The sequence below is a fragment of the Excalfactoria chinensis genome, chromosome 2, assembly GCF_039878825.1.
Source record: "Excalfactoria chinensis isolate bCotChi1 chromosome 2, bCotChi1.hap2, whole genome shotgun sequence".
NCBI classification, from domain to species: Eukaryota; Metazoa; Chordata; class Aves; order Galliformes; family Phasianidae; genus Excalfactoria; species Excalfactoria chinensis.
The window spans coordinates 98,123,299-98,150,828 of record NC_092826.1 but is presented as its reverse complement, the minus strand read 5'-3'; the positions used below and the strand labels follow the sequence as shown (position 1 = coordinate 98,150,828).

The 27,530-nt window shown below is 40.3% G+C and overlaps 1 protein-coding gene across 3 annotated transcripts; it reads right to left on the bottom strand.

Annotated features, from left to right (window-relative positions):
- Positions 1-27,530, bottom strand: DCLK3 (doublecortin like kinase 3). Of its 3 annotated transcripts, none has more exons than XM_072329728.1 (5): positions 27,397-27,530; positions 12,986-14,862; positions 6,037-6,169; positions 4,834-5,001; positions 1-4,133 (listed from the first exon to the last, which is right to left on the bottom strand). In XM_072329728.1, exons 1-5 carry the CDS (start codon positions 27,464-27,466, stop codon positions 3,937-3,939), a joined length of 2,445 nt encoding a protein of 814 aa, XP_072185829.1. In that variant the 5' UTR covers positions 27,467-27,530; the 3' UTR covers positions 1-3,936. The 3 variants fall into 3 exon arrangements, with proteins under 3 accessions (XP_072185829.1, XP_072185831.1, XP_072185830.1); XM_072329730.1 differs by lacking the exon at positions 27,397-27,530 and adding an exon at positions 22,912-23,009; XM_072329729.1 differs by lacking the exon at positions 27,397-27,530 and adding an exon at positions 22,844-22,961.

The window sequence follows — 27,530 nt, the reverse complement described above, 5'->3', positions numbered from 1 at the left end:
GAAAAGAGCATTTTTAACAGAAGTTATACACAAGCTACTAAGAAACTCTCTCCTTTGAATCAGACACTAAAATCAACTCAGTGTAAAATACTATGCCTGTTTCCTCAAATAAAATCTATTTCTAAATAAATTGTGTATATATATGTATATGTATATAAAGAATTTATGACAGAATTCAGTTTTGCAATTCAGTTTCTGACATCAGAAAACTATTAAATCTGCATCTCTGTACAACATTCTAACTGGCATCATAGGCGTATCCGCTGTATCTCTGTTATTGCCCTTGTGGCTGTGGGGTATAAGGACAGTGGAATCCTACACTTACCTTATATGTTTGGGTAGTGTGCCATGTGAAAGGCTGACAATTTAATTACACATCGTGTGTACCTTTGCATACACTTACGATCGCTCATTCCAGTGCTGCAGGTCTTTGAGTAGTTCCAAACTGTAAACATGTAAAGTAATGAAACAGCTCAAATGAAGAAGAGAGGTCCCTGAACAAAACAACCTACAGGGAACTGCCTCCGCCACACAGCTAAGTTTCAACCATGAGTCTCTTGGGCACAGATGTTTAATTATTCATTGACAAAAACACAAAAGGAATACAAAAATTCCTACTTTCCATTTCTAATAATCTTTTCAGGAGTTACCAGCATGAATTAAAATACATTAACATCACTGGACAAAAAGAAGGAGGCTTCTGCAGACCACTTCATCTTCAAACATCAGAAACTGAATCACTGGAGTGCGATGCCACTTTGTCAGTCAAAGGCAGTCACCAAAAACTCGGATTTCATATTCAGAAATGCCTAACAGCATCAAGGAAAGATTATGACGCACAAATCTAACCACACTGGCATTCGAGGTTGTTCAAAATGCATCACAAGACTCTTGGGATGATCTCTGGTAGTCAATATCCCCTCAAACAGACCCCAGCTATTCTGTAGGGACAACATTTTAGAGCCAGTTCTCTTTAATGTTTTTGTATCTGAGTTGGATACAAGACTAGAAGGTGTTTAGAGCAAGCTTGTGGATGATACTAAATTGGGAGGTGCAGTTGATTCCATCAAAGGTAGAGAAGGCTTACAAAGAGATCTGGACAATCACCAACTGTATGAAGATCAACAAAAGCAATTGCCAGATTCCACGCTTGGGAAGGGGCAACTTTGGCTATATGTATAAACTGTGGGATGAGACATTGGAGAGCAAGAGAACTGGGGTTCTTGGTTGACAGCAAGCTGAACATGAGCCTGCAGTGTGCCCAGGCAGGCAGGCCAACCATATCCTGGGATGCCTCAAGGATGGCATTGCCAAACCAGTCAAGGGAAGTGACTGGCATAGTGAAAAGAAAACAGAAACACTGACTGAGGGCATGGGCATTACCAGGAAATGAAATACACTTTATAGATCTGGATAGGCTGTATGCGCGGACGTTGGTGACCCAAAAGCCAAAGAACACTGAAACCAATGGAAGAAAAGAGGCATTTTTTTTTTCAGTAGGAGAGAAACATGAAGTGGCAAAAGCCCTGAGAAGCACCTGGAAGCTTTCTGAGCCTCCAACCTGAAGAAGGAGGGCTTAATGCCACTTATTTAGCAAAACCAAAGCAGTCCCTCAGCGCTGCCAGAGCAGCACTGGTGCTTACAGACACTGGTGGCAGCACACTGTGCTGTATTTGGTCAGATTGGGACCTACATAACATGAGAAAAAAGATCTTTGAAAAAATATTACTTTTATATTCATCACATGCAGATCTACCTTGAGCACCATAAAGCTGTAGACAGGTTCTTAAAGGCAACAAAGAAACCTGTAACACAATATCAAAGCCCTAAGCTTAAGTGCTGATAATAGTTCTTTTTTACCCACTTCAAACTTTATTCCTAAACTACTATATTAAAAATAATTACAAAATATAATATTGCAAATCATAACCTATTTTTTTTTCCATAGTTTCATATACAAGATGGACAAATCAGCAGAGATGTTATTACTAGCAATCAAGGAACACAACACGTTTAGAATATGAGGTTACACATAAGAGAGCTCTCAAATTCATTCTTGTTTTCAAGAGAAGTCTTCTTAACTCAGGGCCTCCAAAGCAGAGGTATGACATAGAATATAAATATCACCTGGGCACACCGTAAAGTTTTGTTTGTTTTACAAACTGTTAAATTCCCCAGCAAGCCTTAGTCCAACATGTATTGAAAATAGGTGAGCTCAACTGAAAACACAATTCTGTTGTATTAACCGAGTTGTCTCTACTTTCTTCTTTCATTCTTGAGGCAAAGCTGACAAAGCTTGAAAGAGAAACACCATGACAGTGTCGCACACACATTAGTAATTCAGGAAGTTCACACAATTTTAGCACTCAGCAAGAATGTTTTTCTTACTTATAGTTTTGAAAGTGTTCTACTGATTCCGAAATGCCTCTGACATCTCTCATTATGAAACAGCCTCATTCAATTCAACACACTATGAACTTGATGCTAGTAGAATTGGTACTTTATTGTCAATGTTATTTGCTAGCACACAACTCATGGACAAAGCACTATCAGACAACTAAAGTGCTTTTTCAATCTGATTAGTTAACCAAAAGTTCTGAGATTCAAAAGATCTTGTAGGTCACAGTCCTTCTCTGGACTGTAATCTTCTCCACTGGATTTCTTTTAAACTCCAATTATAGGTAGCATAAGCAATGAAGCATCTGACACATACCCTGGGGAAGCTTCCCACAGACTAACAAGAAATTGTTTTTCCTGAGTAGAATTTTAATGTAATTTCATACCATTGTCTATTCCCGTGGAATTGAGGAGATAGAGTCCCCAGAGAAGATAACTTGGAAAAAAAGAAGTTTGCTGAACTACACTGAAAAGCATATAAAAGCAATTCAACTGTGAATCGTGTTGATAACAGGGGAAGCATGAAGGGCTAACTTAAGTCACAGCAGCAGCTTCCCAGCTCTCTATTCTCCATCAGCTTGAAAAAGTCACATGTCCATGTGGATGGCTCCTAAGAAAGACTTCAGTATGAGAAAAAAGTTTGGGTTAAAATTCCATAAACATGCCTTTGGGAAAAGAACTAACGCTCCTTCAGAACTGCTGACTTCCCACTTCTCAGAGCAGGAAGAAAAGCACTGTGAAAGGTATTATTACAGTCTTAAAGCTGTATCTGCCCATGGTATCTTCCCACCTCTTCTTGTAAAGAACCAAAACTACCACACTGTACAAACTACAGTAGTTTAACAGAACTATTACTCTGGCCCTGAGAACATCCCATGAAAAGATGTTGCCAAAGGAGATATCATAGAGTAGCCAATTTCAACTATGATTATTTTTCCCCCTCACTACTTAATAAACAGTATTGCATCTGTTCTTAACACATCCTATAACTAAATATTCATTTATTTTTATTTTTCTCACCTTCTAAATTGCTAGCAGGAACTGGTGAGAAATCAGTTTAGAGAATTAGCGCAGAACATGTGAGCAGACAGCCATTTTGACAACGCTACAAACAGAACACAACTTAAAAGCAAAAAGTAGAACCCATGAAAGAGATACCATATGAAAAGGGACATGTGAAAGCATTTTACAGTCATCACTGGAGTTAGACACAAAATCAAACATTTGTAATCTGAAAAAGATATATATTATGTAATGTGAAAGTTCAAATAATTATTTCAAGAAAAATAATAGATACCTTCTGAGAAATATTTAGTACCCAGTGCTGCCAACAGAGACACTTGCAAACTAAAGTACAGGAAGGTGGATGCAAATTTGACCTCTGTCTTTCTTCAGAATCTCAGAATCAACAAGAACAGAAAAAAGAAAAAGGCATAGCAGTGGCCAGCAAGATCCATAAACTAAAGGCCAAATCCATTTAGAAAACATAAATAATTTGTTAATTACTAAAAAAGAAGGCTAGATGAACTCAAAGAGATTTCATGTGTCTTTATCCACAGCCTCCTTCCGGCGCTGGGTCCGGAAATGACGCTCAATATTTATCGTTACTTCCCTTTGCAAATTTCTGTTGTTAGTTTTTCCAGCTGTTCTGATCCAAGGATGCTGAAGTACTTGTCGTGCCGTGTAGCGCTTCTGGGGATCCACTATCAACAGCCTGGTAATGAGGTCTTTTGCTGCTGTTAGGGGGGAAAAGCAATGTTATGATTCTGAGATTTATACCTAACAAAAGGTCCTCATTTTTCTTACTAGTTTGATCACAATGATTTCCTTAATGGCTATCCCCAGGAGGTACTCTATCAACTAGATCTAGAACCAGTGACAGGAGATGTTAGAACTCCAGCACATTCCTTACTGATTACATTCTCCCCTGCACAATGAGAGAAGAAAGGGAAGGGAATTTAATTGTGAAGGCATTCCGAAGGCATGTGGCTAAGTGTTCTAATTCACAGGAGTTAGCATTGGCTGTCTCATCCCTCAGAGAGCATAGAAGTCATATACTGCTGCTGAGCATGGTCTCTAAAAGATCACATGAGAAATGTTTAGTTTACAATAATGCAACATAAGCCTGGAGATATCTTGATGCCTTTTCTTCTGCAGGTACAGTTCTTAAAAGTAAGGTGAGCAAAATCTTTGTTCTTGCCTCAGAAAGGGAGCCATCTATTATATTTGATAATCAGACCTGATATTCATATTCACAAAAAAGGATACTATGAGAGGACTAAATTCACTTACATGCAAATAATCATATAAAACAAGCCTGTAATATACTCCAAAGTCCACCAAAATCACTGTTCTGAAGAGGAGTTCAATGTGCTCAAGCCACTCTAGGTAAGAGTTTTACCAATTTCCAGAACTGGTATACATGCTGAATCTTACCTGCAGAAATATTATCCCAGTATGGGGAAAGGAACTCATAGTGACCCAGCTGTATGATTTGAAACAGCTCTTCTTGATCACGCTCCTGACTGCGAAATGGGGGAAAACCACAGAGCAGAATGTACAGGATCACACCAGCTGCCCACATATCTACTTCGAGCCCATAGCCTAAGGAAGAAAAGACAAACCATGGCTAATGATATTTTACTGGAAGTTTTAGTGTGTTCTTTTGGGGTGGTTTTTGGTTTTGTTTGTTTGGTTTAGTTGGTTGGTTTATTTTGCTTTTTTGAAGGAGGGTGGGGAAAAGGAAGGAAGAAAGACAAATAACCCTTCTTCCTATAATTGGTGGGGAACTATTTCTTTTTTCATTCCATTCTCAAAGAAACAGAGAAGCTTTGCCCAGTTTCTATAAAAGACGAGGTCAGCAGAAGAATAAGTGGCTGGTACATCACACTTACAAGCTGATCCTCTCTGTTAATAATCACAGTTCTCACACAATGCCCCCCTTCTTCAACACGTTTCACAAGTGTTGTCTGTCTAATAAGACCAGCATCAACTGGAGACTAATTGAGAAGATGCAGGATATGTTTCCAAAATAGCCCTCTCATTACTTTTAAAAAGAAAAAGAAAGCATTAGGAGAGTGCCAGGTTCCCACTGAAGTGTAATGTAACAGGAGACATGCAACCCAGCTCCACAGAACAAGAAACAAAAATAGCTTTTCTTGAGTCATTAACAAGAATTGACTCCTTCCCTGGTCTGAACCTTTTTTGGATATGAAATAACAAAAATTATCTCTGATGTGAACCATGCTATGGCTTACTAAATAAATTTAACATACAAGTTCACCATCTTTTTGCATTATTACAGGGCCCTGAAAAACTGTTTGAGTTACAGACACAAAACGGGGGTGACCATCCTAATGTTCCAAGATAACATTTTGCTTATTTCTCCATTTCATCAGCTGTTATCCATTGTATTTTAATGCCTTGTCTGTTTAAAAATCACAGCTATGTATCACACAGACAATCATAAAGAAAACATGACTGATACCATACTTGTGTTTGTCAAAAGCTAAGTTTTCTTTGACAGATTTTTCTGCCAGCCAACCTACCAGTAGGTTGAAACGTTCTGGAATATTTCCATGATTACAAAGTTAAAAGTAATTTTATGACTTGCTATAAATCATAGATTTATACACTCACCCTTCTCAGCAAGTATCTCAGGGGCAACATAGGTTGGTGTTCCACACACAGTAAATATTGGTTTTGTAACCAGCTTTGCAAGGCCAAAATCTGCTAGTTTCAATGTAGTAGATTTATCTGCGTTGTGCTGAACCTATACTCAATGAAAAAAAAAAATATGTATGAATATTCACATTGCAGGCATTTAAGATAGCAAAAGATAAAGGAAGTAGATAGTACTTTCACAGTGAAGAGTAAGAGGTTCTAATAACAATACCTTCAAGTAAAATAAATAAATAAATAAAATGAAATGGAAATCATATTTTTGCAAATAGTATTCAGAAACTTTCCTCTTTCCACATAACAAGATTGTACATGTATTTAGGAGGAAGAGCACTAATGGAAACGGACAACTTTGCTCTACTGGTTCTGGCATGCATTTCCAATAAATGAAAAAGGAAGACCACTGAAAATAAAGGAGAGCAAACGGAAGGTTTATTTTTCCACTTAGGAAAGCAGAAAGGAAAATTGTTGGCTTCAAGATGCACCAAGACAGGCTAAGTTAGGCCCATGGTTGGACTTGATGATGATCTTGAAGGTCTTTTTCAACCTAGGTGATGCTATGATTTTATAAAAGTACTATTTCCAAATACGCCACAGATTTTATGCAGTCACTTGAAAAGCCTACCTGTATCGCAGGTGTAAAGAGAGAGGTGGGGTGAAGGAAGTGTTTTTATTTTCTTTCCAAATTACTCTGCTACTATACCTATAGCCCTGAAAATAAGAGTCAAGGTAATCACACAGTAATGGCTGGAAAAATCGATCCAACAGAATGCTCTCATAAATGTGTCTTTCCAGCAGTTTCTGCCTCCTGCATCCACAGAGTGATCAAAACCCTTCTTCCCATTCCAGTGTGCATAAGCATTTAACATTAATCTGTAATGCAGCTAATGAAACATTATTTTAAGAAAAAGTACTGAAAGGTCAAGTCATGAATATGGCAGCAAGATAACTAAACACATCAGTATTTTTAATACTGGTTACTGAAACTCAAATATTCTTTAATTAAAAAAAAAAAATACATTGTTTTTAATGAGAAATTATCTCTCTAACTATGGGGGAAAAAAGACCTAACATGACTACAGGAAAGCCAAGAAAATCTGTTTTCAAGTTTTGAACAGGCAAACCAGATTATGATGTGACAGGCATACTTCAGGCTTTAACACCTCATACTCTGCCATCAGGCAGTGCTTGAGGCAGCCAAAAATTCAAGATGGTCGCTCTCATAAGGGTACAGACAGGACAAATTTGCTCTCCCCTACATTACAGCCAATTAATTCCCATTTATCTTCCTCACAGAAGCTATAAGCACTCTTCCAGTTGTAATTAAAGAAAACCTTCTAAGGTTTTTTCCTCTTTAAAGGAAAAAAAAGTGCTTCTCAGTGTGAAAAAGACGCCTAGAGCTGTGCAGACAAAGCTTCTGTAGGAGAAAGATAAAATGCTACCTTCTCTTTTATTCAATTAGTTAATTTCATGAAGATTTTTTGTCATCACACACTGTAGTCTCCACAACTAACTGAAATGAAAAATAAATAACATAAAGGTTACAGAGTTATTTTCTAGAGCAGCATCTATCCACAAGATTAATATTTTAATAACGTACAGTGGTAGAAAGTTACAATAAATAAATAAATCACAGCTGAAATACTCGATTTCACATGTACTACATGAGTATGATTACACTTTTTGATCATGTATATAACGATTTTTAAGTTACATAAATAAATGGTGTCACATGTGGAATTTCAACTAATATCCTGCATTGCAACAGGACAAAAAACACTGAAAAGTTTATACAATTGTTTTTTTCATTTGTTTCTTTCTTTTAATGAAAGGGGAGAATTTACAGGTCTGAAGTCCAATCCACCAAAGACAGTAGAAGTAATTTTGCTTGATGGAATATGCAGTTATACTTCTTACTTATAAGCCATAGCCCTAATCTCACATCAGAGCACAAGGTGGCAATACCGCACCATGCGTTCTTGAGGACAAAACCACCCAACTTTCCTTTAATTTCACCGAACAGCTAGGAACACCATGCTGCAAGGAGGTATTTTCACACCTTTATGGTAATAATTTCAAAGACAGCATGATATCTGTCATCACGTCTGGAAATCTCAGCGTCCCCACTCAAAATAACTCAAGGTCAGCACAGATCAATTGAGCATACATTTCATCCCAAACTTTGTGTTCTGCAGTTCACCTTTCCATCACCTGGCAGCAAAACTGAAACTGAGACAAATATGCATTTTACAAAGCAAAGCTATCCCCTTTCGAGTGTTTACTTGCAGAAGTAACACAGAAATCCACAGTCTTCTCAGAAGAGATCAAACCTCTGACTTCTACCACATACACTTTGAAATGATGCAAAGCAAAAAGCGTAACGCTAAAGGACTGTACTACCTTTATCATGATACCTGCTATATCATCTGTACTCAAGACTATGCAAAAGCGGTTCCAAAAGTTCAATCAAAAGAGCTGCCTCATCTTACCTGCCTAAAGAGCTAATTGAGATGAGGAAGAGCAGCATTCAAATACAGCCAATTTAAGCCACACAAGTACTTGTACCATTCAACTGCAAGGTAAGCCAGCACTAGCAGCCCCACATCAAAGGGAATCAGAAATGCTTGCTACTCTCTTGAACACAGAATATCCCAATATTGTTGGCAGATTTCTAGCCGTACACCTAGAAAATTCTATTACGCTAATACAAAACAAAGTTTATCGTCAAAAAGGGATCAGTCTGGTCTTTTCCTTTTATCCTGTTTGCTGGTAACTCCCAAGTTCTTGTTCCTTTTCACATCTATATTAGGAAATCCATCATGGTGTTTAAAAGATGACTTATAACATTAATATTCCTCTTTATGCATGTATGTTTGGTAATCCAGATTTCTCATATCAACATAATGAAATCAAGCTGACCCATGAGACTTCTTGTATATTACAACTAGAGCTAAAGAGAAAGTACTGCTTATGCATTTGAGCTCTCAGTCATCCCATGCTGCTAGACAGAAGAATCTCTCTATCTGGCATAAAGAAATACCACAGAAAATAAGCTGCCTAGATTTATCATAATGAAAGAAGCCAACAGGTCACTTTTTTTATGACTTAGACAGGCATATTGAGCATACCCTTAGGAAGTTTGCTGGTGACACTAAGCTGACTGGTGCAGCTGACACAATAGAAGGAAGGGATGCCATCCAGAGGGACCTGGACAGGCTTGAAAAGTAGGCTGATGGGAGCCTAACAAGATTCAACAAGGCCACGTGCAAGATGTTGCACTTATGTCGAGGCAATCCAAGATATGCTTACAGAGAGAAGAACTCACTGAAAGCAGCCCTGAAGAGAAGGACCTGGGGAGTCCTGGTAAATGAAAAGCTTGACATGAGCTAACAGTGTGCATTTGCAGCCTACTGTATCCTGGGCTGCATCAGGAGAGGAATGGCCAGCAGGGCAAGGGAGGTGACCTCCCCCTTTTGCTCTGCCCTTGTGAGGCCTCAATACGGAGTACTTGTGTCCACGCTTGGAATTGGAATGCAGGAAGGATGTGGAGCTTTTGGAAAAGGTCCATAAGAGGGCTGTGGAGATGATCAGAGTGCTGAAAAACCTCTCCTACAAATAAAGGCTGAGGGAGCTGAGCTTGTTCAGCTTAGAGAAGCCTCTGGGGAAAACATCGCTGCATCAGTACTTAAAGGGAGCTTATAAGCAACAGGGAGATTGACATTCTACACAGTCTGATAGTGACAGGACAAAGGGGAACGGGTTTAAACCAAAAGAGGGGAGATTTAGATTAGATATTATGAGATCTTTTATGTAGAGCGTGGTGAGGCACTGGGACAGGTTGCCCAGTGGATGCCCCATTCATGAACCAGTTTAAGGTCAGGCTGGGCATTCTGAACTAGCGGTTGACAACTCTGCCCGCAGCAATGGCATTGGAACTAGATGACCTTTAAGGTCCATTCCAACCCAAGGCATTTTATGATTCTACAGTTAAACAGGATTTTAACTCCACTGTACTTGGAAAACTCTGACAGCATTTTGTGTATTTGTAAATAGTGTCACAAAACCAAAGTTACTTCATAAAAAGGTTACAATTCACAGCGTCGTACACACGAAAACATGAGGAAAAAAGGAGGAGCAAGAAGAGGAAAAAACCCAAACTCATAAGAAGCTAAAACGCCATTAGTGTATTTGGGACTGGTACAAGGATATAAGTTTACAGTCACAAATACAGAAATATACCACCAAACAACAAAAAAGGGGACAGGAATGTGGCTTTACATCTTCTACAATTATAACCTGGATAAAGATTAAAGAAGATTTACATCTTCTACAATTATAACCTGGATAAAATGTAAATTTGTGACCCATAAGTTACCACCTGTGGAATTAAACAGCAGCCCCTTAGCTAAAAATCTTGCTAGGAAATTCCACACCTATGCTCTTCCAGTTAGCCTTAAAGAAGTGGCCACCTTATTTTGTGAGACCAAATATACCACCACTGCAGAAGCTTGGTAGCAAAGGCTTTCTTGCTGAACATCTATTCCTACACCAGGTGATTGTGTTAGTGGAAAGGGAAGGTTTCAAAGCAGGTGTCTTTACACCAGCTGTCACACAGATTTTGTTTTGGTAGCACAAGTCATCACCTTTCTGCCTCACAGCTATACTGCAAGGAGTTTGAAAGCTGCAGGCAGACACAGTAATGAAAGACTGAGGGAGAAAGCCAAAAAGGATACCAGTGGGCCAAAAAGTGGGATGTTACGGACGTCTTTAACTAGAGAATAGTGCCGTAAGAGCAACAGGAATAGCACAGCAAACTAATTAAACCAGGTTTCTAGTTCCTGTGTGAATAATTTCATAATTCACTTGACATCAAAGTATATTTGCACCTTGTCCTCTGTAAGCAGAGAAACAGGGTTTCTCTTCTTTCCCCAGCTGCTTATTTTAATGAAACTTCTGGATCATATTAGATTGGATATTACGAAGAACTTCTTCACAGATAGGGTGGATGAGGCATTGGAACAGGCTGCCCACAGAGATGGTGGAGTTGCCATTCCTGTAGGTAATTAAGAGACATGTGGACATGGTATTAAGGGACTGGGTTTAGAGGTAGAATTTTTAGCGTTAGGTGACGGTCAGACTTGATGATCTTGAAGATCATTTCCAACCTAAATCATCCATTGAAAAAGTAAGAGCCTATTTTTGTCCTCTGCACAAATTGCCTAGAGAGACCAACTCAGACAGAAATCTGTGATGCAAAAATGTGAAGTGAAGCAAGATCTGTCCCGGAACCAAGAACAAAAAGGAGATGTCACAGATGTCAGCATTTCCAGAAGACAACTTCCAGCCCCTTGCCCAATAACAGCATATAAACCCATAAAATTTGCTTCACTAATGGTTGTTACTGTTCAGCTCTGGCTGTCACTAAGCTTAGCAGGAGCTGTCCTTCCTATTCTAAGGAGTCAGTGCATTAAAATTCACAAAGCCACACACCTGCTCAAATGGCTTGTATTTTTAGGGATACTTATTAGATAGCTGATGAGCTAGCCAATATTATCAACAACTTACAGACTCATTTGACTTGCTGAATACACTAACTATTTTTTATTTTAAAGTTGTTTCTAAAACAGCTATTCAGCCAATTAACAAGCAAGGTGAAATCAGAAGAGGTAAAATTTTCTTTCTTGTTCAGTTTGTGCAATGCAGTTCTTACTTGACAAAATACCTACACAGTGCGGGGCAAGTCTGTCCTTGCATACACATTTGCTTTGCTTTCAGCCAGAGCATGCAACACAATGACTTCCGCGCTATAAAACTTTGCCACTGCCCATGAATCTCTGGATCACAGTGCTGTGAACTACAAGGTGAAAACCATCAGATGAGACCTGAACCATGCCTCTCTTTTCATTTACCTGTATCACTGCGAAGATTACATATTATACACAGAGAAGCATCTGGTCTCAGGTGTTTGATATGCACCAGTTTAATCTCAGTAAAGAGGAAGGAGCAGAACCTGGCTTATAATGGAATGTCAGCTTCTGGTAGAAATTCCTTCAACTCAGGCTACACTGCTGCCTTTCTGCAGAAATTCACACTTCCTTACATTAGTTCCCTTAAAGAACTGACTGGCACATAGGACTAAATTGTCTATTACCCTTTTTTGGCTAACTACAATCTTCCATCAGCAGATCAAATTAGCTTTGTTAGAGAAAGGCAAATATTTGATAACTGCCTGCTATGAAATTTGGAACCCTAAGAGAAGAGTATAACGAATGACTGGCAAGGAACAGTTGTTTATTTTCACACTCCCATAATGGGTGTCATACCACGAGTCAATATTGAAAACATTTCTATGCATATTTACATGAGAGTAATTCTACTAACTTCAGTGACGGATACAAAGAATGTGCTGGAAAAAAACCTTATAGAAATCACTACAGTAGAGGACCATCACAGTGTTCTTCAGGATGGGCGTCTGCAGTGGACAAGAACTCTACCAAATGTATTAAAATTGCTGATGTCACTTATTAATTTTGATCTGCAAGGAAAACAGCTTATGATTCAGTACATGCTCTGTGAATGCAAAACATTCAAGCTTGAGTACCTAAATTCAGATGATAAATAACATGCTAGACTTTCAGTAAAATACAAATGCTCACTAGCCCTGAAAGCCAGGTCATTTTCATTTGAATTTCTACTTGCAAGCAACATCATCTGCAACGTACGGTAGATGTACGCAAAATGATCTGAAAAGCTAATTTCATTTCAAGGTTGTATTCACTTTTCCAAACAGTACTGCGACAGTGTATTCTCTCTGCATATTCCTTGCATAATTCAAATATAGAATTAAAATATTCATAATAAAAAGGAAAATAAACCCAACTCCTGCACAGTGTTTGCCAGTGCTTACCAGAAGGTTCTCTGGTTTGAGGTCCCTGTGGACAATGTTCTTGCTGTGAATATACACCAGGGCTTCACAAAGGTCAGTGATCATGACAGCAGCATCATGCTCTGTGAACTTCACGCTTTCTATGATCGCATCAAATAAGTCCCCTCCTGGGACATACTCCAGGATTAGATAGATCTCAGCCTCCGTCTCATATACTTCAATTAAGCTTACTATATTGGGATGAGAAAGACTCCTAATGATCAGAATTTCACTTTCCATCATGTCCTCCTTCCCCTTCAGCTTGGATTTATCAACAATTTTCATGGCGTAGATCTGATTCGAGTCACAGCGGCGACATTCCTTCACCACTGCAAAATTCCCATCCCCAATAGTCCTGCCAATCTCATAGTGGTTTTCTACATCAGTTCTGCTTTTTATGGCATGCCTCCGGCTTGTGCTTTCCAGCGCCTGAGCCTTGTTTTCTTCTTTATTCGATCTACGCTCTCCTGTTTTCTCTCGTCGTGTCATGTCACTCTCCCTATGTATGGTATTTCCCTCTCTCCTGACACCCTCCTCTTTAGTCCTTTGCCCCTCTCTACCATCCCTATGCGTTTTAGATGGTTTCTCAGCATCCCTTGGAGCATCTTTCATTAGCCAACCATTTTGGTTTGTTATACAACTACTTCCATTTTCCTCCTTCATTTCATGAGCTAACTGCAGCCCTTCTACAGCATTCTTCTTTATTTTTACTACTTCCTTCTCACGGTTTTCATGTTTCTCCAGATCCCTTTCCTTCTCAATGCTCCTCTTTTGTTTATCCAGTCCTTCATTAACATTCCTATGTAGAGACTTCCAGGTCCTTCTACAGCAGTTATCTTTCCAGCCAATGTCTTCATCCTCTAGAGGAATTTCTGAGGATTTCTGGCAATTCCTGATTTTGGCATTTCTTTCCACGTGGTACCTCTGACACGTGCGTGCATTCAGGTCTGTGTTCTCAAATGAAGTCTCAGCCTGCCTTTCTCTTTGCATCTTTTGCCTGGCCTGCCTTTCCCATTCACACTTCTCACACCTCAATACCTCCACTGAACTCTCTTCTAACCCTTTCTCAGGACTCTTATCTTGGTTAAGGTACCTCTCATCTTCTCGAGCTTTTCTAGAAGGCCTCACTCCTTGTTCACCATTCCAACTCCCTCTAGTCCACTTTTTTTTGGTTCTCATCTTTTCTTCTTGCCTTGTCTTGGACTGACTTTTTCCAGTTCCCATTTTGGGAGACACAACATCACCGCAGTTCTTGGCAATTTCTGCCTCATCAAAGCCAACATCCACTTTTGAAGCTTTATCACACAGCCTGCTCTTCAGTTTTTGGGACTGCTCCTCATTCTGCTGAATTGCACTGGCAGCATATGGATTTTCAGGACAAAGTTCTTGTATTGCCACTTCCAGGTTCTTCAACGTAAGGGGCTCCCTGCCCAGAGCTATGAATGCATCACCTTCTCTGAAGAAGTCAGAAACACTTTGGATTTCTTTGCCTCTTAGATTGTAAAGCTTTCTCACACGATCATTCTTCCAGCGTGGAAATCCCAGAGCTTCTGAAATGTCAGCCGTTAGCTGTTCAAAGGTCTGCACTGATCTCCTGTTCAGAAGCAAGGTTATCTTTCTGAGTGTATGCCCACAGGGTCTCACCACTGTAATAATTCTTGGCTTCACAGGACTGTGCTCTGAATGTATTGTGTGAAAACCATTCCGGGGATTAAAACACGAAGACCTACAACTGCTTGCATTCACACATTGTTTTCCACAGTTTCCACGACCGACAGAAGGACAAGTCCCACGCAGTTTCCTCTCTGTTACCTTTGAGCTTGCGCTTTGTGACATATGGTCAAACATGCTTCGGTGTCCTAAAGCAAAGAAAGAGTAGGTATATTATTCATTTTTCATCATTAGATCTTTATGAGTAATAGTTTTCTATATAACTACTGAGTTACAAGCTCAAAGTAAGGAGACTTGCATTGAGTGCTTCAACAAAGCCACTAGAGTGCAACTTCACATACATGCAACTACAGACATTGTTTATGAGGAAATACATAACTTAACGTTTGTGAGAAAACATAAATACCAGGTTTACAACAAAGAGATTCTATTTAGAAAAAATATGGTGTCTAAACACCTTCATCTGCTGAAATCCCCCCTGCCCACCAAAAAAAAAGAGGCTTACTTATTTAACATCTTTTTATAAATTTACCTTCTGTGAACTTATGTTTCCTTTCTGAACCCAATTACAATTTTCAACACTATAAACTCTACAGCAAGTTCCACATCTGTACTGCATGAATTAAGAGATATAAGTTTAGTTTTAAAATTGCTACCAGATCAGTATGCATGTGCAACCTGATATTCTTAATAAATACCTCCCCTTCGTGTTCCTTGGACCATGAGTTTACTTTCTAGACTTCTATAACAATTAGATTATTCTATAGCTATTTTTATACTACCTTCATTTTTTGTACTTCTATTGTATTTTTTTTTCCTTAAAGAAAGGCCATCTTAGCTCTGTTTGATATTTTGGTTTGACATTTTATTCTTAAAGCGTAAGTAAAATCACAAAGTCTTCAATAACTTTCAGGGACAATTCTTCCTCCAATATTTCACCTTTGAACACCAGCCAACAAAGAAAACAGCACCATCCTTCACATATATTTCTGAAAAGGGAGAATTGAAAATATGATACATGGTCATGGCCGAATCATCACACAATTCCGTTTATAAGCTGGAGAATAAGCTAAGAATAATATCACCATAAAGTATTCAGATCTTCTGTACTTAATAAAACTTGATTGCCAGGCAATTCTTTTTAGTCTCGAGAAATAAACTTCTATGATGAGAAAACAGAATGCTTCCAACTCCATTTAATAGTCTTATAATTCAGTAGGGAACAAAAATGCATTTGAACTAATAGGATCAACCCAAAGGAACAGAATAGTGGTGATTATTGAACTTTTACCAGGAAATTCCCATACACAAATGGCTTATTTCCCAGAGAATCCCACCCATTTTTAATACATCATTATGACTACATTGCCACATGACAGGGTTACAATCTGCAAAGGAAAACTCCTGCATTTGATAGTTCCTCTTGGGGCTAAAGGTAAGACATGCATGTTTAAGAGCTCTGGCAAGCTGAAATCTATCATGTTTTGGTTTTCAACTGCTGAAATACCATTTGCAGTATTTCAAGTTCTGTGCTTTTTCTTTCTTCAAGGTAAAACAGAGTGAAAAGCAATTATACCCCTCACCTAGGAGAGCAAAAGGAAAAACTACACCAAGTCATGCTGCTGCAGCCCCCCTCTCTGCTACTGCCTACTGCTTGGTGCTATGATGCCAGGCATTTCTTCACTGTAATGCTCTCACCCCTAAGTGCTGCGTGCCCCTCAGCATGTCCCTTAGCTCTTGGCTTCAATTTGTTCCTCTGCCAAACAAGATAGATATTTCTTCTCCAGATAAATATTACAGAGACACTCAGCTGCCAGTATGCTGATTGAGGACGTAAGCATTATATAAGAGCTATGTGACTAATGCTTGGTGGTGGCACAAGTTATTTCTGTCTTCATTCTAGTTTTTATGGATGATCTTGTTACTGAAAGATGATAACACGTGTTAGTAATTTTTAAAGCAGGTATTTACATCGTACCCAGAATAAAGCCAATTATGAATGGGGTGGGGTGGGGGAGTCATAATAGTTCTCTGAAATCTAAATCAATTCCAGACTATGTTGGTTACCAGGAACTGCTGAAACTCTGAATTTAATCAGCATATTCAGATTCTTGCATACCCACTGTCAAAGTATTACCTTGCTTACAGAAGCAGCACGAGACATATTTACAGCTTATAATCTCGATGCAACACCAAAACAATGCTGCACTAATAATGACTTTTCCCACAGGTGATGTTTCTCCCAACTATGCTACCATTACCACACCTTTTGCAAACCATTCATTTCAAGTGCCTGGCTATGCTGTTGATTGTTTCAATTACATCAATAAAGTTCCTTCTCTTCACTAAGTCAGCTAAGCTTTAAATGGAAACCACATTTATTTTTTATTCTATAACTAACAGAATAAGTGCAGTTTTATTCAATTAAAACGAAGAACCCAGGAATATGTTTTTGTGCTCGTTAAACTGCCTTCATTCCCAGCCAAAACAGCTCGACACAAATCATAAATTAGAATATACATATAACCATTTAAGGAGTAAGAATCACATCTTTTTCTTACAGGAAAAAAAAAAAGAAGTTACATGAATGCCTAAATAAATACAAAGTGATCTCCTACTGTTTCCTGAGGAAAGTGGGAAGTGCCAAACTTTGTCAAAGCAGTTGCAATGACTAATCTATATATTACATAAACCAAAAAAATAATTTCAATTGCCAGTTACAGCCATGAATTTTATTCATTTTCTAGTTAAGCAAATCTTAATTGTCTGATATGAAGCAAGCCCCAATCTTTCAGGAAAGAACAGCGCAAAACAATAACAAGCATTTCTAGAAAGCCTTTAAATATCTTAAATGAATCCTAAAGCCTCAAATCATATTGCTTGAAACCTCGTTTCTATATTTAAACAGAAGTGGGAGAGAAAGGAAGAAGGAGGTGGGATTAGAAACACACTTCAATGAGTCTGAGTGCTGGGAACTGATACATCAGAGAATAAAACTTGTTTTCCTTTTCACTGTTTTTGTGAGAGCTAATGGTTATTAAAATTTATAAGAAACATGTATATTTTATATGCACAAATGCATGCATATGCAGTGGTTGGTTGTTTTTTATAACCATATACACTTGCATACCGATAAGTATTAAATATAGGTTGATATGGAAGATGAAAGTGGAGAGCTAGGAGAGCAGCAGGGCTGAGGAGGCTGCTGGAAGGGCAGAAGCACTGTGTGTCCCACCTGAGCCATTCACACTGGCACCAAGAAAAGAAAGCAGTGCTCAGAGCAATACAACATTCCCAATGAAGGTGACATGATGGTCTTGTGGGGTAAATTGATCACATCAAGTCCTCCAGAGGAGCAGGGAGGATGAGACAGAGGGATTTGAGGACCCAAGTACATAGCAGAAGGAGTTTAGTCACCTGCTGACCACATTGTAAATGCTTCCTGAAGATAACATTGGTTGCTGAATAGAGCATAGCTTCTGGGGCTCATTTATAAAAGCAAATTCAAATCCATTTGCAAAAGTCACAGACGATTCGAATAGGACTAGAAAGTGAGTGGGAAGTATAGGATTATATAAGCATTAAACTTTCTCCAGACGACCCCTCCTTGCAGGGGTTTTGTTCACTTAAGCACTGAATATCGTGAGTAGCAGAGTTCACCAGAGGTCACTGATCATGGCAATGAAAAATTTACTGCTGCTATTTGCCCTTCTAAAGTTCTCCCTTCCTCTGACTAGCCTAAGTTTTGCTCATTAATTAAAATATTTCCACTCATCTTACATTCCTTCTTGGCTCTCCAGTTGGAGATCACAGTTTCAGTAATTAACTCAATGGTTTACCCAGCAGCTAATTCTGCTATCAAGACACAGGTTGCCGTGCAATTAAATTTTTACACGGCACAATTTAAAACAAAAAGAAACACTGAGGTAGGATTGAGTTATGGCATCACTTTCTGTGAGTAAAATGTTCTACTTAAGGCCTGTAATTTATTTCAAGGGCTTTTGGATCAACACAAGAGTCTTCACTCATGAAAGCTCCATTAAAGGTTATGAGGATTACCCACACAAATAAAGCTGTACGTGATAGAAATTGTGTATTGGGAGTGGTTTTGATGTATTGGCCCCAAAACAGCATACATGAGGTTCTGTTTCCAAGTTGAAGTGAAAGAATAGCACTAAAAGTTGTCTTCTCCTTAGGCCCCAGAAATTCCAATTGAAGACATACAAAACAAAGATGCCAGGGTGGGGGAATAGTCTCAGTCCGACCCCAACTTTTCTTCTGAGGCCCCATCTGCAGTACTGCATCCAGGCCTGGGGCCCACAGTACAGGAAGGACATGGAGCCCTTGGAGCGGGTCCAGAGGAGGGCCACTAAGATGATCAGAGGGCTGGAGCACCTCTCCTATGGGGAAAGGTTGAGGGAAATGGGCTTGTTTAGCTTGGAGAAGGGAAAGCTCTGGGGAGACCTCATTGTGGCCTTCCAGTACTTCAAGGGAGCGTATAAACAGGAGGGGAATGGCTGTTCATCAGTGTGGATAGTGGTAGGACAAGGGGGAATGGCCTTAATCTGAGACAGGAGGTTTAGATTAGATATTAGGAGGAAGTTTTTCAGACAGAGGGTGGTGATGCACTGGAACAGGTTGCCCAAGATGTTGTGGATGCCCCATCCCTGGAGGCATTCAAGGCCAGGCTGGATGTGGCTCTGGGCAGCCTGGTCTGGTGGTTGGTGACCCTGCACATAGCATGGGGGTTGGAACTGGATGATCATTGTGGTCCTTTTTAACCCAGGCCATTCTATGATTCTATGATTTACACTGAAGCATTAAGAAGCATTTCCAGTAGTTGGGAGCAAAGTATCTCTCCAACCTTTAACTCAGAGCAGCTAAGCACACAGCTCACACAGGTTACCAGTGTACATCAGCATCCAGACGCTCTGGAAGTGTGCTACCTTGAGCTCCTCTTCTTGCTGTAAATTATTAAATGTTGAATGTTTCAGGGCTAGTCTATACCATTAGTGTCCAAGACTGAAGAAGTAGTACAAACAGTCTTAAGGTACTAAATTAGCTTAGTGGAAACAAAATATGACCACAGGCATCCTTTTACAGAAAGTAAATTTTACATGGGCATTATTTACAGCTCTACAATCGGAAACACTGGCATTGTTTTTCCCTCTAAATAGCCATAGCTATAGCTCCCTGTCTTTTCTGCCCTCCTGAACACTGTGCCTGGCTTTACAGCATTTTAAGAAGAGATTTTTGTTTAAGTCAGGAATTTATTACAGTAACCATGAAAGGCAGTTACCCTGCATTAGTTTTGACCAAAGAACATCCTATGCAGAAAGAGGAAGTCAACATTCACAAGGTGTGGATAGAGACAGTGTTAAAGACTGCAGGATAATACCAGCTGGCTCCTAAGAAAGCTCTAAGGGCTTGCACTGCTCAGATCCAATGAAGGACCTTTAGGACTCAAGCACGCTCTAGTCCAAGCAGGATCAGGAATTATGTGTGAAATGTGGGATAAAGAAGCCTGGAAAATGGGTTAAAAATGGAAGTTGACGTGGGTGGAAAGAATGCAGAAAAAAATCCCCACAAAAAAACAACGGGACATAGAGGGAGAGAACAAGAAGACTGGGAAAAGGAAAACAACCTGAGCAGGGCATTGCTCTGATACCATCATTCAAAAGCCAGCCTGCAAATAGCAGAAAAAAGGAAACTTAGCTGAAATTTGGGATGAGAGAATAAGAGAAAAGAGACGACACGAGTGGGGACTGGGATAGGCTGCAGAGAACATGGCAAATAGACCCATAGTTAGATCCTGGCCAGCAGTAATTTCTGGGAACTTTGCTGACCCAGTGAAAGCAGATGGAGACTGTAATTCGGATGCAGTAAAACATGAGAATGAGAATAGGAGCAGGCTGGAAGTCAGCCTAGGTGCTGAACTTTGGCAAAAGGACAGGACTGGGAGCTGTAACACAACCAGCCTCACCCCCTGAACAGCTTCTCTGCAGCTCTGGGTATCTACCTCTTTCTGTTGCAACTTTACTCTCTTACAGATAAACTGGAATCAGGACTGTGTGGTCAAAAAGTGCTCTCTATTAAAACTTAATCTCTGCAATTCAAGGAGTTGAAAAGAAGTAAAGAATATAGGAAGACAAGTTATGTTGCCTAAGGGAACACAGGTCTGGAGAACTGGACAGTATCTGAAGCAATTCCACGGAGTTTCAAAGCAACCAACTTAATCTAGATTTTTCAGAGTGGATTATATTCTGGTGACCAAAACAACATCCTGAGACCTGATCTGCAGAACTGCTCGGTGCCCATACTTGTAAGGGAATTTACTGGAAGCTGTACGTCATATACTAAGTAATATAACATAACACATACGTAACACTAAGCCATCCCCAAATCCTTGGCCTGTGCATCTCAAGTGATATTTCTGCCCATGTTAAAGAATTCTTCACTTCCCATTTTTGTATCTTGACTTCCACTGAACAAAGTGCAGTGGATGTCCTCCCTTTGTGAAAACACCAAAGACATTAACCCACATTTGCTGCTGTAGCAAGAACCATAACATAAAAATCTACAAGTTAATAAACCAGTGCTAAGAGCAGGGTTCAGAAAGCATGCAGTGAAAGGCATTAACAGCCAGGGTAAACTGCGAGCAGATGCTTATTATTTAAGCTTTGTCCATGCTATGCACTGATGGAGCCAGAGACCCCGGGGAAAAAAACAGCATCTGATAATTTAATTAATGGTTATATCATAATGCACAGGAACAGGAATAGGTGGCAGCATCACTCATCAATAGTCATAAAGGCTTGACTCTGTAACCTAAATAATGTTAGATTCCAGGTACCTGGTCTGGTAGATGCGTATTGAGCAATGATACATGTTTGGAATATCTTTGATGCTAAGACAGCTCTAAAACATATTACACAACAAAACGTTACTGTAAATCATACGAGATCATAAACATGATCTACAAAATCAAATAAAATAAGCACGATCCAAATATTTTTAGACAAAGTGCATTTTTCATCAGATGACAACAGAAATCAATCCATCATGCTGTTTGCATGTATTCCAATCTACATTAGCTACTGGTGCACAGCACAAAAACACAATCTTCCAAGTACTCCTTGTCATCTGGACACCTTCAAGAACAGTTGTAATATATCACGATCAAAAAAGAAATTTAGTTTAATCTCTACAGCATCACTTCTACTACCCTAATGGGCATCTTCCATCATACTCATGCCAGCGTATTTGTGTTCAGTTTGCAGTCGCATAACAGAGGTTGACCCAGTCTAAACCAATCTGTAGAAGAATAAAGTTCCTCAGCAGTTCAGGCAGCATTCTAAATTCACCGAAGAAAAACTAATCTGAGTTTATCTACAAAAAGGATAAACAAGCCAGAATAATATATCTGTCTCATAAACATGCAGTTTTAGCCCTAAATGATCCTATAAAATTAGTATGATGGGCTTCTAAGTTAGTCATATTTCATGATTTCACTTCAAGCATGCTCAACTTTGCATGTGGTATTATTTTTTTCTTTAACTGTCAGCCCAGCAAATTCAGCCGTGTGTCAAGTTAAGTTCCTTCTTTCCCACACGTCACCAACAGAACTAAAGATTCTCCTGGGCAAATTATGTCTGGTCCCATTAAGTGACAACTAAAGTATCAGCTGTGAGGAAAGCAAATATCCTTAGTACTGATCCCGGAGTACAAAAGACTGGGAGACACATACCTTTGTGCCCACTCCCTGATCTCATAAGCCCCCAGCAGGCACTGTGCAAGCTTTTGATTTTAAGAATGAAATAAACATTATGCCATGCAAACCAGAAGTTAGAGATCTCCAAATCTTTCTGCCCCCAAAATGCCCATTTTCATTCTTTCACATATTTACACTACTTCCTTCTCCCTGTCCACTACCAGTTTTGGGACAGCATACCACAGCACCCAAAAAGCAGGCAGATGTAGCAAAGGCACATGTTAAGATGGAAGGACTGTCTATCGGGACAGCCTGGGTGAAGAATCATAGAACCATAGAATCAGAAAGTTGGAAAGGACCTACAAGATCATCTAGTCCAACCATCCTCCCATTACCATTGCTACCACAAGCCACTAAACCACTGCTCATATGGAAACACAAGGTTAGAAAGGACTTACAAGATCATCTAGTAAATCTTGCATCCAGTTGCACTATGGCCAAGGGAGGAAGCCTGAGGGGTACCCACCCTGAATCTCCTGCTGTAGCTATGCGATCTCTGGATTCTTCCATTCTGAGGACTGATGCTGCCTCTGTGTCACCCACAGCCCAGCGTGGGTGCCAACCTGCAGTGGAACACATGTAGGAGTCTCAGCATGCAGGAGCATGTGACCGTATTTACTGTATTTGGGAATCATGAGGGATAAATGACATTTAACAGCTATCCTTCCTTCTTTCTCCTCACAGAAGACAAAGTCAAGAGTTTTCCTTTCCTCTGTTTTCTCTGCACTTCTGTGAAATGTCCAGAGTCATCACTTTGTAGCCTGACCTGTTCCTCTCCCATCTGGCTCCCCCCAGAGACCCAGACTGCTGCGAGGCAGCCAGATTTGCCCTGATGGTTTTACACTCCCTTCCCCCATCTGTTAATGGTGCCCGGGCAAAAATTACCCTCCTGGCCGCTCATCTGCTCCCCCTGCAGGCCCTCAGCAACCCCACCACACTGAGATGTTCTAAACCAAGCCATTTGTAATTAAAAAAATAAAATATTTACAGCAAACACAGATGGCTATTGCCATGTTAGTGTTAAACTGAGCTGAATCACTCAGATCAGCAGATGAAGGTAAAGATTACATGTAGTCTGGTAATGAGTCACAAGTGCCATCATTTTTATGGGGTTTTTTTTTAGAGTAGAACTCCACTTTCATTATCTATTCTTTCTGACATTTTAAGGGTAGAAAATTAACAAAACTGAGCATGAAGAAAGTCCTTTAAAGTACACAAACGCATAATCCGTAAAGACTAAGCGCACTACATGCAAAATCAATCAATGCTTTCAGATACACGAAGCTCAGTTTAACTTCTAACCCTGCATAATACCAAAAAAAGAACATTATGAAACTGCTCATTTATTTCATTTTTTTATTTTTTTTTTCCAAAGATGACAGGCAGTGTATTTTATTGGGAACAGTCCTGCCTGCTTTCTGCAGTTTGATAGTGTTAAGGTCTGCCCCAGTAACCAGACAAGTGAGCTCTGCAGCCTGGGACCCTCCAGCACGAGAGGATAGAACTGATGGGAGGGAAATAAAAGCATCTTACACAACAGCAAGGTTTGCCAGGATCCATCTGGCAAAATTCTCCATCTGCTTCTCAAGGCTCAATGCACAGGCAGTTCCACTTCCACACTGATGCTCCTGACCTCTAAACTTTAGGTTGCTCCGAAAGTAACGCCTCCTATTTATTTCCATGGAAACTGCAACAGATACAAGCAGCGCAATAACACTATCTGATATAGCAACTTTTTAACTACAAAGTACCATTTTTCAACATCATCACCATCTGCTACGCATTTTCACCTGCAGCAACCAAGAGCCTGCATGCCATGCTTATAAACAACTGCACCAGCAAAGATGACCCACTGTTGTCTACTAAAACCCACTATGCACCACCTCTCTGTGCTCACCATCTGTTGTTGGGTCTCCATAAACATTCAGCAAATGGCAACGAATGTCAGTGGACGCCATATTTTCCATACGGAGGAATTCAGTGACACACCTTTGCTTCTTACAAGCTTCCATGTCAGATGCCCATTGGTCAGACTGCCCCTCTGCTGCCATCTCACATCACAACAAAATGTAATGGGATACTGGCTGGATGGTTCAACCTCTACTGCCATACCATCAACATCCACCTCTGACATCATGGGCCAACGTAATAAAATGGGAAGCATTACATTTGGAGCAGCACTCATATTTCTAATCAATTGCTGCTGTTTCATCACAGGTAATTTTTCACTGCTTTTTAATCCTGTTAGCCAACATGGTCTCAGTTGGAGGAGCAGGAATCTGTTTCTTTTAGTTTGGGATTTTACTTCCATTGCTTCCTAAATCTCAGTTTGATGACTAATCAGTTGCATCTGAGCAAACCCAGTGGAAAAGAAAGAGATCTTGCAGAGGTGTCACTGAGGGTTTAATTAGGCTTCTAGATCCTTTATTACCCATAACTTTGTTGCATAACTGAAGGAAAGACCTGCCGGAGTCTGATTCTCCATCTGCTTTAAAGAAGGGTGATTTACCCATTTTTTTTCCCTTGGAAATCCAGTACATTCAGGAGAGGTTAACTCACATGCAGATGTAGAATTCCCTGCCTCGTTATTACAGAACTACATTTGAGGAGAGTCAAATACTGAAGTAAACATTGCAAAACAAATGGCTTCTCAATACTTCTAGAAGAAAATGGGTTTCTCAGGCAAAACTCCCAGGCCTGCATTAATTATACCTACAAACATGAAGACAAGCAGAAAGCATTTCTATTTACTATATCTATTTACTATATATTTGAGGTGACAAGAAAGCTTTTAAGAAGATAAATAATAAGGAATCCCAAGTTTCTATGCAGGCTATCAACAATGACAGAACAGGAAGCTGCTTTCAGAAAGATCACTGGGAGCTTCTTCTAAGGATATATGGCACTGGGAATTGTTTTGCACTCCTTACAGCAATTAGACAAGTAAATTACACTAGTAACAGAGGGAAGCTGGTAAACGCACCTGACTTTCATTTGCAACGACGGTAAATTACTGCTAGATAAGATGAACAATTTGCAAATACTACCAAAGCTTCAAATTTACATTAGAACCAATTGAGGCAGAAGCTCGCCTGTCCTCTGGTTAGCATTTCCATTATCTGATGGACATTCTCCAAACGGCTGGAGCGTGTTCTCTGAGAACAAAATCAGCCTGGAAAACAGTATGCCTTTATAATACAATGTCACATTCACCTCTTTCAACCGCCACGTTCTCAGCTCTGATCCAAGTTGTACTGAAGCTAATTAAAAGAGCAATATTATCTTCAGTAAGAGCAGGAACAGAGCTAAGTGAGACTGCTAGTCTCCATAATGTTCTCATGCTAATTGCGTGTACAAGAAGATCTATACAGCACTGACTTGAAATGTTTTTGAAGGTTTAGGATTCAAGACAAAGCAAAAGGGCAAAAGCAGCAACAGAAACCAAGTCAATTCGCCAAGGAACAGCTGGAAAAGAAGGAAGGACCACCAGCTTCCCCGATTTCTACAGAACTATACGTGTTTCTGTGGAAAACATACTGAGTTCAGCGATCTGAGAAATGGGGAAACGAATCCCACACAACTTCCCTTAGTCACCACGTGCTGAAAGCCACGCAGACACCAAAAAAGTGTAGTTCCACAGAATGCAACTAGAAAAAGCAGCGATGCAGACATTACAAAGCATATGGGGCCACTGCTAAAGATACATTCAAAATGCAGTTTACCATACCTTAGGTAATTAACTTGGAAAACAACGGACAACAACACAAAGTAACTTCTGCACAGCTCAAATTCAGTGTCTTGAACAGCTGCCAATAAACTGAATTAAAACCAAGTTATCTTTGCCGACAGTTTAAGCCCAATTAACCAATTCAGGTTAATGAACCACAGACGGAGATTTATCAGAAGCTAACAGTGGAGATGCGCTGGCATCCTACGAACATCTTCATGGCAAATATTGAGCCATTTTGGTAGATCCACACCCACTGCACTGCAAGATCCCACTCTGTGGGATCAGCCCTACCCAAAGAGCCGCAGGACAGCTTCCTTAGCTGTATAACACAGCTGCCTCTTCAGGCAGACTGTGACAAAGTTGCTGTAATAACTGCACTTGCACCACAGAAAGCAGTTCTAACATACACTGTAAGCTTTGTTGTGCCTGCTGCTCTGTGAGGCTCTGCTGGTTCTCAACATTTCAGAGACAAAACTGCATTTCAAGTATAGAAAAAACATGCTGAGAGGAAAAAAGGGAGCTGAATAAAAAGATTAAACAAGAGGTGGGAAAAGAAAGCCACATGCAACCAAGCGCATGCATATGTTTTTATTTCTACATAAAGCCCGAAGCAAAAGCATGCAAGATGCACTACCAGATTCAATATTAATCTCTTAGATCAGTTCCTCACAAAATAAACTCAAAAAGGCTCAGAGGAAGAAGCTAGAGTTTGGTTACACTGCTGTTGGGCTTGTCTTTCATCTCTGGGTTTTGTCTTTTAATGAACTTTTCAGTACACAGCACAGAAGTTTCAGTCTACAGTGTTACTCCAAGCTCAGCATCTCACAAGAAAATCGTTCCACCATCCCAAACCAGCAGCCCATCCACATTCACAGACAGTGCTTACGTCGCCAGAGAGAGGCAGAAATTAAGGCTGTATAAAGTTAAAGGGCACCTCTCCTATAAACACCGGTTCTGTCATTAAAAAGAAGCGAACACAACCGATCCGCTACACAAAGCGACGCAGCTGGCGTTCCCCCGGGGCGGTTCGGCTGCCTCACGTCGCAGCACCCCGACACGGGGCACCCCGACCCTCCACACCCCCCGAGTCCCCGCGGAGCTCACAAGGTGCCCGCAAGGGCGACTTCCAAGCCCACCACCACCCCGCAGCCCCGGCTGCGGCGCTCCCCCGCCTCCCCACACGACCCTCTCCGGCTGCAGCGGGGCGGGCAGGGCACTCACCCGCGCAGTGGCCGTAGGGGCAACAGCAACCCGCCCCGGGGTGCAGCGGGGGCGGCGCGGCAGCCGGCATAGCGCGGAGCTTCGGCTCGCCGTCTCGCCTCACCGCGCCTTCACGAACCGCGCCTCCCGGCTGC